Source organism: Palaemon carinicauda, chromosome 35 (assembly GCF_036898095.1).
Source record: "Palaemon carinicauda isolate YSFRI2023 chromosome 35, ASM3689809v2, whole genome shotgun sequence".
Classification (NCBI taxonomy): domain Eukaryota; kingdom Metazoa; phylum Arthropoda; class Malacostraca; order Decapoda; family Palaemonidae; genus Palaemon; species Palaemon carinicauda.
In genome coordinates, this window is record NC_090759.1 from 13,923,718 (window position 1) to 13,935,873 (window position 12,156).

Below are 12,156 nucleotides of genomic sequence, written 5' to 3' on the forward strand. Positions count from 1 at the left end.
AAATTAGAGAACACGCTTCATTGATATTCAGTACTGTAAACAGTAGTACATTTTCTTTAGCATCTTAAATACTAAAAACAAATTTTTTTTAATCAAAGAAAAATAGTAAAACCATTAAAACATTATTGGATTTAAGGACTTTAAATGAAAACGAATACGTATATGAGAACACTGCCGACAGATATAACAACAGCTGATGTTCAACTTATCAGAATGTCTCTGTATATGACAGAAAAACAGTTTGACCATATAATGTAAATATAAATCTATATTCCAACATTCCATTGGTTTATACATGTAATTGGTTTTAAATTAGTTTATGGTACCATTTAATTAATGTTAGTTTCTTTTTTATCTAATACTTTAAAGGGTGATATCAATAACAGAAAATTACATTTGTCACTGTAATGGTTCTCAGAGTGCAGGGAAAATAAGTTTCCCATATGCTAGCAGTTGGTAAGAAGCGTATGCACAATTATTTTGAACAATTGAAATATTTCATGGTTTCATGAACAAAAAGGATTCCAATTTACTTCTTATGTAATATTTTTCACACTCTCTCTGTTTCATTAATGATTTTAGTAAAAATACAAAATCCTGTACCAAATTCCTTATTTTCAATGTTCAGTGCCAAAGCGGAGAATTAACATAATACACTTTTTCAAATTTGGAAATTATTTTTGTTTCTTTATGCATATTAATTTTTTAGTTATTATTTCAACTCGTGTTTGTTTTGGCAAAAGTTCTTACAGTATAATTCAAAGCTTATAGAGTGGAGGGCTACATATATTCTCTACACTAAGGCTTGCAAAATAAATAATGTTTCTTGAGTTATTCTTGATTAGATAAAATTCATGTTGAGGTTAGACAAATAAAGGGAATGAGACCAAAGGGAACAGAAGAAAAGAAACAAGCAGAAAGTGCAACTCCCAAGGTCAAACAGTAACACAAAGAAAGTTCCATATTATCTTCTATTTGATACTCCAGTGGTACCTTGTACAAGGTCTTTTTCACTAATCTGTTTTTTATGCTATACATAGTTTTCATTGCTAATGGTAGGAGTCAAGTCACAGTATTAATCTTATAATACTGTAGTATCTCATTTCCCGAAAAGAATGTCTTAACACTTAATGGAATGAAAAATTATATTTTCATTAATAAAATAAATTTTTGAAGATACTTACCTGGTAGTTATATATATATATATATAGCTTACGTCCCCGACGTAAACGGCAGAAAATTCGAAACTCGCGCCAACCGCCAGTTGGTTAGCAAGGTGTACCACCCCTGCACCCTAGCGAGGTACCTGGGAACCACTCCAGTGACCCTCATATATTCCATGCCTCTAGTCTCTTAGAGGGGAGGAGGGTGGGACTAAAATTATATATAACTACCGGGTAAGTATGTTCAAAAATTTATTTTATTAATGAAAATATCATTTTTAAACACAAGACTTACCCAGTAGTTATATATATAGCTGATTAACACCTTTTGTGGAGGGTTAGAGACAGCTAGCATATCTGGAATTCTACTTAAGAGTTAATTAAAACAAAACTTAAGGGTTCGTACCTGATAAGGAAGCTGACTTCAATGATACTATGCCTCATTATGTCTGCTAGCCTTATGAGATCCAGCGATCCTCCCACGGGGGCTGAAGATCTCGAAGGGACTGTCAAACCGGTGTCAAAACCTCATCATGACAGAACCTCCTCCAATAACCAGTTCCAGGTGCTCTCAAGGAACAAACATGACCACCTGTCAAAATGAATGATTCTGGAAGACTGACACAATCTCCACAAACAACCATAAAAAACAATTAAAAGTACCAAGAGAAGAAAAGGTTATTGGGATTATGGGAACATAGTGGTGAATCCTTCACCCACTATTGCACTCGCTACTACGAATGGACCCAGAGTGTAACAGTCCTCGTAACAAGTTGAACACCTTTCAAATAATATGACGCGAACACGGATCTGCTCCTCCAGAAGGTCGTGTCCATTATGCTTTGTAGAGATCTGTTCTGCCTGAATGCTGCCGACGTTGCCACTGCTCTGACTTCATGAGACTTGACCTTTAAAAGTCCAAGGTCTGATTCATTACAATGAATATGAGCTTCCTTAATCAAACGCCTGACAAAATATGACAAGGCATTTTTAGACATCTGTAAAGAGGGCTTTTTGACTGAACACCACAAAGATTCAGACTTGCCTCGCAAGTCTTTTGTTCTCTCCAAGTAGCATCTCAGAGCTCTAACTGGGCATAAGACTCTTTCTACCTCATCTCCAACCAGATCCGTAAGATTTGGAATCTCGAATGCTTTGGGCCAAGGCTGAGAAGGGCGTTTGTTTTTGGCAAGAAAGCCTAATTGTAAGGAACAGACAGCTTTACCATTACGTAATCCAACGTTTTTGCTAAACGCATGAATCTCACTCACTCTTTTGGCTGTCGCAAGACTGACCAAAAATAAAGTCTTCATAGTGAGGTCTTTCAAGGAACTTGAACCCAGCGGCTCAAACCTGTCGCTCATGAGATACTTCAAAACAATACCCAGATTCCAGGCTGGAGAATCTTGGTTCCGTCGTTTTAAAGTCTCGAAAGACTTGAGCAGCTCTTGCAGATCCTTATTGCCAGAGAGGTCAAGGTTTCTATGCCTAAACACAGTAGCTAACATACTCCTATAGCCTTTAATAATAGAGGAGGAGAAATTGCACTTCCTTCGAAGATATAGCAGGAAATCCACAATTTGAGCTACAGAGGTACTGGATGAGGAAAGAGAGTTGATTCTACACCACTCTCTGAAAACCTGCCACTTAAATTGATAGACTTTGATGGTTGAAGTCCTTCTTGCTCTTGCAATAGCTTGAGCTGCCTCCTTCGAAAAGCCTCTAGATCTAGCGAGTCTTTCGATAGTCTGAAGGCAGTCAGCTGAAGAGCGTGGAGATTTTGATGCAATCTTTCCAAGTGGGGTTGTCTGAGTAGATCTACTCTTAGAGGAAGAATTCTTGGGGTGTCTATCACCCATTCCAGTACCTCTGTGAACCATTCTCTTGATGGCCAATAGGGAGCCACTAGGGTCATCCTAGTTCCTTTGGATGTCACAAATTTCTGTACTACTTTGTACAGGATCTTGTAAGGTGGGAAGGCGTAGAGATCTAGATTGGACCAGTCCAACAGAAAAGCGTCTATGTGGACTGCTTCTGGATCCGGAACAGGGGAGCAATACGCCTCTAACCTCTTCGTCTTCGAGGTTGCGAAAAGGTCTATGTAAGGGCGACCCCAAAGACGCCACAGGCTCTTGCACACATGAAGGTTGAGGGTCCACTCTGTTGGAAGGACCTGATTCCGTCTGCTGAGACTGTCTGCCATTACGTTTTTCTCCCCTTGAATGAATCTTGTCAGAAGTATAACGTTCCTCTCTCTTGCCCACACCAGGATATTCTTTGACGTCTCGTACAGAGATATCGAGTGTGTTCCCCCTTGCTTTGAGATGTATGCCAATGCTGTCGTGTTGTCCGCATTGACCTGAACTACTTTGTTGGTGACCAATTCCTCGAAACTTTTGAGGGCTAAAAGAACTGCCAACAACTCCTTGTGGTTGATATGCAAGGATTTTTGGGCCTCTGACCATAGACCCGAGACTTCTAACTTGTTTAGGGTTGCTCCCCATCCTGTGTCCGAGGCGTCGGAGCATAACACAAGGTCTGGGCTTTTTATTGACAAGTCGAGACCTTCCTGGAACTTGTCTGGTTCTTCCCACCACCGAAGGCAGTCTTTGATGGGGTTAGTGATAGGAATGGACACCGTTTCTAAGTCGCTCTCCTTGTCCCAATGGCTGTTGATATGGAACTGGAGAGGACAAAGATTCAGTCTTCCCAGTGGGATGAATTGTTCCAAGGAGGAGAGGGTTCCTACCAGACTCATCCATTTCCTTGCTGAACAAACTTTCTTGCTTTTAAACGATCTTAGTTTCAACTTGGCTTGCTCTATCCTTAAGGGAGACGGAAAAGCCCGAAAAATCTGACTCCGTATCGTCATCCCCAAATATAAAATCTGAAGCTCGGATGGATGGGGATGTGGAAGTAGGCGTCCTGAAGGTCTCATGAGACCATCCAGTCACCCCTCTTTACTGCTGCTAGCACTGACTACAAAGTTTCCATGGTGAACTTCGTTTTGATGATGAACTTGTTCAGCGCACTCACGTCCAGAACTGGACGCCATCCCCCCCGAGTTCTTGGGTACCAGGAATAGACAGTTGTAGAAACCCGGTGAACGAATATCCTGAACCTTCTCTATGGCCCCCTTTTCTAACATAAGACACACTTCATTCGAAAGAGCTTGTCTCTTTGCCTCCTCTCTGTATCTGGGAGAGAGATCCACGGGAACTAAGACCAGGGGAGGGCTCCCTAGAAAGGGGATCTTGTAACCCTCCTTCAAGATCTGAATACACCACTGGTCTGCTCCTCTCTTCTCCTACGCTTGCCAGAATTTGAGTAGTCTGGCACCTACTGCCTGAAGGCGAAAGCAGTCAGGCTCTGCTTCGCCCTGCTCTGAAGCCTCTTCTCTTACTCCTTCTACCATCAGGTCTGGAACTACCCCTGCTGGAAGATCTCCCTCGAAAGGGTTGGGAAAACTTGGGAAAAGTATCTTCCTTAGGCTTGCGGCTGGTAAAAGAGGGAGGAAGAGCCTTTCTAACAGTCTTGGAGACAAGATCCTGAGTAGCCTTCTGAGCTAAAGCTGCAGAAATCTGACTGATAAGTTCTTGTGGGAACAGCAATGGAGAAAGAGGCGCATATAAAAGTTCGGACTTCTGGAAGGGAGTCACCCCCGGCGAAAGAAAAGAGCAAAGTTGATCTCTTTTTTTAAGGATGCCTGCGGAAAAAAGAGCTGCAAGTTCGTTAGAGCCATCCCTCAAGGCTTTGTCCATGCACGACATCAAATGGACCAGGGCAGAGGTATCCCCCTCTTTAAAAGTCTCAACTTTTTTACCCAAAGCCCCAAGTGTCCAGTCTAAAACGTTAAAAACTTCAAAAGGCTCGAAAAATTCCCTTGAGAAGGTGGTCCATCTCTGAAGTAGACCAAAAAATCTTGGTCTTTCTCATGGCCGACCGACGAGGAGCGTCTACGAGGCTTGAGAAATCTCCCTGGGCAGAGGCTGGAGTCCCCAAGCCGAGAACTTCTCCTGTCTCGTACCAGATGCTCGACCTCGAAGCCAGTCTAGCTGGAGGAAAGGAAAAAGACGTCTTTCCTAAGGCCTTCTTAGACTGTAACCAGTCACCCATTAATTCAAGAGCTCTCTTGGACGAACGCGACAGTACCATCTTAGTAAAGCGGGCTTTCTTAGAGGCTTTCCCGAGAGTAAACTCAGACGGAGGTGAGCGCGGAGCTATAGGCACAAAAAAGTCTGAAAACTCTTCCGTCAAAACTTTCATTAGTTTTTTAAGATCGGCAGAATGACGGAAAGAAAGAGTCCTCGTCCTCTGAAACGTCATCAAACTCCATAGGAGAAAGCTGGCCTTCTACTTCCTTCTCTTGCAACGTTCCTTCGGGAGCAGTAGGGTTAAGAGCTGTTTCAATTTCAGAAAAATCCTGAGTGCCGACCGCAATAGAAATAGGCTCATTGCGACTAGTAACAGGCGGCCAAGTCGCGTGCGGCTCATCCGAACGCTTACGATCAGCTCGATCGGAGACGAGAAGTTCCTGTACATGAACCGTATCGATGTCTTGAAAAGAATGAGCTTCCTCATCGTAATCCAAACTAACATCCGAAATATGACAAGGGATAGGACGTTCAGGATCATATTCAGATACACGCATGCCGTCAACTTCTGACAAGCGTTCGGTACTACAAACCGCTTGTTGTTCAGCGACTCGTTCAACTGTAATCCTCCCGGAAACACGACCTGAAGGACGCTCACTAAAATAATTGGCGGAGAGAGAAACTTCCTGAATGATAGGATGTTTGGCAGCCTGCTTGTAAGGACGTTCGGTAGCCTGTTTCCAAGGACGTTCGGCAGCCTGTACCGAAGGAGGATCAGCAGCCTGTTCTGTAGGAAGTCCAGGATCCTGAATCGAAGGACGTTCGAAAGACTTATCCAAAAAACGAACATAAGCCGTTTGCAAGGACGTTCAATAACCTGTTTAACAGGACGTCCGACGTCTTTCTTAGAAGAACGCACTGGCAAACTGTCTCGTTCGCGTTCAATAAAAGAACTGTGGACTGCGGACTTAGGAGAATGATCTCGATCACTTCCTAAAGGCCGTTCATAGCGGCTAGCAGGAAGCTTAGATCCCCGATTACGAGGGTGTTCGGAAACACGTCCTAGCTCGCTGCTCCGATCACGACCGCTGATATGATATTTGTCGCTACGCTGGTATCATTGCATAAAGGACGAGAGCCTGCTTTGCATGTCTTGAAGAATTACAAAGTTAGGATCCGAACGTTGTGAAATCGGTGATAAAATCACAACGTTCTCCTCATCACTAAACGGAACAGAGCGCCTAGAAGGCAAAAACCAGTCTGAAGGCTGCTTGGGAGCTTGGAATGAGGTAAAGCCTGGTCCTGAGTGCACAGAAGGATCCTTGGAAACGTCCAGCGTTCTAAAAGGACGTTTGATCGGGGGACTTTCAAAAGGCTCTGGAGTATCCCAGTGACTACATCCAGGTTTTGAACTAGCAGGACGTCGATAGGCCTTATAATAGGACCTCTTAAGAGGTCTAGAAGCGAGCTTCCAGCCTCTTTTAGGCAAGGGGTCATCCAAAGACGCTGAAAAACACTTAACCTCACCTTTCCAATGGTGAGGGCGAACGTCCTGGGAGCCGCACACAGGTACGTTCGAGGGGACGTCTGCTCGTTTGATAAAGCCTCTCGTCTCCTTTCGCCTTTCGACATTCCTTCTCCCAGGGGTTGGGGAGCTTGGAAGAGGTCTAGGACTAGGAGGACGACAGACACGAGCAGGCGCACCCTCCACTGCACTTAACTTCACTGCACTTGCACTTGCACCTTCACCTTTTAATAGTCGCACATCGGACATCAACTGTGTCCTGTCCGCAGCCAAAGATATAACTTTAGCGCCGAGAGCTTGAATCGCCACTAACATATCTTTTAGTGAAGGTTCATTAGCAATTGCAATAGTGGGATCGGGATCAACCACTACAGGTGAAGGAATAGGATTAATGACATGGGAAGAAGAAATATCTCTAGATGAGCGAGAAGAACTACGCCTCAATCTATCCCTTTTGAGTTTACGTCTGTATCTATCAAACTCAATCCATTCATGCTCTGACAGCAAAACACATTCGTCACAGCGATCACCTAAATCACATTCTTTACCTCTACATGCAACACAGAGAGAATGGGGGTCAAGAGAGGCTTTAGACATACGAGTCTTACACCCACTAGTCACACATAACCTAAAAGTTAGAAGGGGGGTGGCCATTTTGAAAATCTAAGAGAATTCAGACAAGCAAAGGTCAAAAATCATCTAATCCAAACAAAATCAAGAAATATCCAAAGCGAGATAAAAAACAAGCGGGAGTCAATAACCAGAGATTTGTACTTCACCAAAAAAAACGATCAGTAATGACGGAGTAGAATTCACGTGTCGCCGCTAGCGACGGTAGGGAATATACGAGGGTCACTGGAATGGTTCCCAGGTACCTCGCTAGGGTGCAGGGGTGGTACACCTGGCTATCCAACTGGCGGTTGGCGCGAGTTTCGAATTTTCTGCCGTTGATGTCGGGGACATAAGCTATATATATATATATAACTACCGGGTAAGTATGTTTAAAAAGACCAATGCACAAAAAGAAAATTCACAATTAGCCATCATGTAAGTAAAGGTACTGAATAAAATGCAAAATGTTAATATGAATCTCAAAATGATTACATAATACGTAAGTACGGTACCTGGAATGGGTGAGTGGCGTCTGCATCGCATTCTTCCTGGGCCAGCATACCATAGGATGTGAAAAGTTGAAGATTCATCAAGTCGTCTTCTTGAATATTATTCATCAGGTTGTATACAAGAACAGAAGAAACCATTGTGGTCAATGCAAAAACAATAGTAGAGTCTTTCATTGAAGACTGAATGTCAAAGGTGCCTTGGGTATCCATTAAAATGACAGCAATCTGAAATGAAATAAAATAAAATAAAGAACTTTTCATAAATTTCCTTATGAAAATGGTGGAGAGATGAACCTCAAATTTAATTTTTCTAGAGATTATTGATGTGATTTGTACTGACCAAGTTCAAAATGCTGGTAGTGCTTTAAAATCCTTAAAATCATTACGACAAAAATACTTATTTCAGTATCATTCATATTCTGTATACTTCTGAGGACAACTGGAATTCAGGACATAAAATTCTCTATCTTTAATGTCTAGAAGGATAGGAATAAAGTTTGAAGTTGATCTTCAAGAATATGGAAATTACCAAAGAAATTTAAATGGCTTCTAAATTCCTTATCATACATGAACTTAGAAGTAACTGTGCAAAGCAATTCTTTTCATCCTACCACAAAATAGAAAGAAAGGCATTTGTGGTAGATAACAGGGGAAGATGGGCTGTGGCACCATAGCAATACCAACCAAACTTGGCTGAATCCCTTGTCAGGCTGGGAGGAGCAAAGAGAAAAAAAAGTCCTCTATTGTTCTTGGTTTTTTCATGTTGACTACCCCACAAAATTGGGGGAAGTGCCTTGATATACAGATAGACAACACAGGAGAAAATACACTATATTGTACATTAATTGCTTAAACTCCTCATCTTTGATCTCTATTACTATACAGTACATAATTTCAATACAAACCTCATCAGTACATAATTCATAGAGAACACTGAACATTCTAACCAATACAGAAAAACATTTATCACAGAAATTAGTGTTATAATGTTACGCTAATCATTGTCTAATTCAAATATCACAAATTTTAAGTAATTTGTATTTTTCCTAACATACTTACCTAGAACTACTTTCTTAGGAGTTACTGGTAACTCTTCCCAACCGACCAGAATTTTGTGTAGTTTACCCTATTCCCATTTTCTATGGGTGACCTCAGGCGAAGTGATACGCGCCCTGAGGCGACCCGGGGTCAGAGAACGTGCTAGATTAGGTCGTGCTCCTCAGTAAGTTTCGTAGCCAAAAAGGGTTCTCCTCAACCCTGCAGGACCCTCGGGGAAGGATGGGCGGGCCATAACCCGAAAGTAGTTCTAGGTAAGTATGTTAGGAAAAATACAAATTACTTAAAATTTGTGATTTGTTCCAACACAGAGTACTTACCCAGAACTACTTTCTTAGGAGACTTAAACTTTAGGAGGAGGGAGTGTCCTGCAGGGACTAGGGTCTGACGGTTTAGGAGCACGATCGGACGAATAAAAGGGGGCACCTCGAAGGGGAACTAGGTTCCGATGACCCCTACTAAAGGCTGAATGAAAATAGGGGAAACTACCCAAAAAACTAGCTTAGTGTCTAAGTGGCTTACCTCTGAACCATTACTTCTGAGACGTATTTCTTGTCGAAGACGTATATCCTGGCCGCCAGGGCCTCTTGATTCACACCCACATTGGGGATTAAGGGTAAGGGAAAGGATGATAGGGGGGAAAGGTAAGGGATGAACTTGTGTCTCATGGCTTACCACCCCCGGTTTCCCTGGGGCCATGACCTTTAAATCTTTTGCAGGGCTGATATGACTGGGCAAAGGTTGAACCCATCCCAGGATTTCCTAGAGCAGTCCTTCAGGTAATGTTCCGTGAAAGTGGACTGTTAGGACCAGGTACCCGCTTTCCGAATCTGGCCCACGGCCATGTTCTTCTCAAACGCCAGGGAGGTACCTAGACCCCTAATATCATGAGGCCTTGGCCTACCTGGAAGAAGGATTCCCGAAACCTCGTAAGCTCTCTTGATTACTTGTCGCAACCAAAAGGAGATTGAGTTCTTAGAGACTGGTTTCTTCACCTGACCAGTTGAGACGAATAAGCTCTTGATCTCCGGTCGAAGCCTGGAGGTCCTTTCAAGGTATTTTCTTACTGCTCTGACCGGGCATAAGAGTAAGTCTTTAGGGTTGTCTGACCTAGGGATCGCTGGGACCGAAAAGCCCTCGAACCTAGGATCCCAACAGGCTGGGTTCTGCGTTTTGGCCACAAAGTTAGGGACGAACCGAAAGGAGGCCTCCCGCCACCCTTTTGAGTGTGAAACTTCGTACGATAATCCGTGCAACTCACTAACCCTCTTCGCTGAAGCCAGGGCTAAGAGGAAGACCGTTTTGAGGGTGAGCTCCTTATCCAGGATGTCCTTGAGGGGCTCAAAGGGAGGTTCTGACAGGATTTTGAATACTATGGCTAGGTCCCACTGCGGTACCCTCGCCTCCTGTGGGGGGCACGACTGCTCAAAACTCCTAATGAGCATCGAGATGTGCCGAGAGGATCCCAAGTCAATGCCCTTCAGGAGGATGACTTGACCTAACGCTGCCCTAACTCCCTTTATTGCCGGAATGGACGAGCCCAAATCGTCCCTGAGATACACCAGGAAGTCCGCCATGTCGTGGATCAAGGCCCCCGAGGGCTTGATATTATGGGAAGCGCACCATTTCGAGAAGACTGCCCATTTTACTTGGTAGACAGCGATAGAGGACCCCCTTAAGTAACCTGACATCCTCGTCGCGGTCCTCGATGAGAATCCATCCTTCTTCAGAAGCCGCTCGATAACCTCCACGCGTGAAGGCAGAGGGACCGAGGGTTTTCGTGAAACCTTTGGAAGTGGGGTTGACAAAGAAGGTCCGGCCTGTCCGGGAGAGGCCAAAGAGGAAGAAGGGCCCGTTCTTTCAAGTCTGCGAACCACTCCCTCTCCGGTCACCAAGGCGCGACCAAAGTAATCTGAAGGTTGGCTGTTGTCCGTACTCTGTTGAGGACTTGACGTATCATTCCGAAGGGGGGAAAAGCGTACACATCGAAGCCGTCCCAAGGGTGCTGGAAGGCGTCCTCGAACGCCGCTGACGGATCTGGAACTGGAGAACAGAACACGGGGAGTTGGGCGTTCAGACGTGTGGCGAATAAGTCTACTACTGGGGAACCCCACTTCAGTATGACTGACTGAGCTGTGTTTGGATGTAGAGTCCACTCTGACCCTATTACTTGGCCTACTCTGCTGAGGCCGTCCGCCACGACGTTCCTCTTTCCCGGGATGAACCTTGCTGTGAACTCGATCCCTTCTTCTGCTGCCCATTCCAGAAGTTCCGTCGATAACGAACATAGCTCTTTCGACTTTAGACCCCCTTTCTTCTTTACGTAGGCTACTACTGTGGCGTTGTCGCACATCAACGCTACCGTGTTCCCCCGGAGGAGAAGAACGAATTCTCGACTCGCTCTCAGCACAGCCATCATCTCTAGCACGTTTATGTGGTGCTTTGCTTCTTCGCTCGACCATTTTCCCTCTGTCGATTGGTCGAGTAGGTGAGCGCTCCAACCTTCCTTCGACGCATCCGTAAACAATAGGACTTCCGGAGGGTCGGGTGCGAAGGGCATCCCCAGCTCGGTGTTCCTCCTGTCGTGCCACCACTGCAAGGCTACCTTCGCTTCTGGGGAGACCGGAACCAGTTTGTGGATGTTTCTCCCCTGGGACCAATGTTCTTTCAGGTTCCACTGCACTGCTCGAAGTTTGAGTCTCCCTTGTGGCACTAACTTTTCCAAGGACACTAGGTGGCCCAACAACCTCTGCCAATCCTTGGCCCTCCTGAGAAGGTCCAACAGAAAGGGTTGCAGAACTCGCTCTAGGTTCTCCAACCTCTCCAACGAAGGGAAAGCTCTCACTAGCTGGGTGTCCAAGACCATCCCCAAGTAGGTCATCCTGGTGGAGGGGGTCAGCTGGGACTTCGCTACGTTGACCGTGATACCCAACTGCTCGCAGAGAGTAAGTAACTACCCTCCTTGTCCCTTCAATTCTTCCTTTGAGACTGAAAGAAGCAACCAATCGTCCAAGTACCGGATCAGACGGATGCCCTGCTCGTGAGCCCATACAGACTGTCGTGAAGACTCTTGTAAACACTTGAGGAGCCGTCGACAGCCCAAAGCAAAGGGTCTTGAATTGTAGCACTCGGGAATCCCACTTTATCCTGAGGAACTTCCTGCTGGAGGGATGGACGGGGATTTGGAAGTAGGCATC

General features: G+C 44.7%; 1 protein-coding gene across 6 annotated transcripts in view; it reads right to left on the bottom strand.

Annotated features, from left to right (window-relative positions):
• Positions 1-12,156, bottom strand: part of atl (atlastin GTPase) — a 440,834-nt gene that overhangs the window by 164,611 nt on the left and 264,067 nt on the right. For all 6 annotated transcript variants that reach the window (XM_068358734.1, XM_068358731.1, XM_068358733.1 and 3 more), the window contains one exon: positions 7,907-8,128. In XM_068358734.1, coding sequence (XP_068214835.1) covers positions 7,907-8,128 — 222 coding nt within the window. The remainder of the gene's footprint in view (positions 1-7,906; positions 8,129-12,156) is intronic.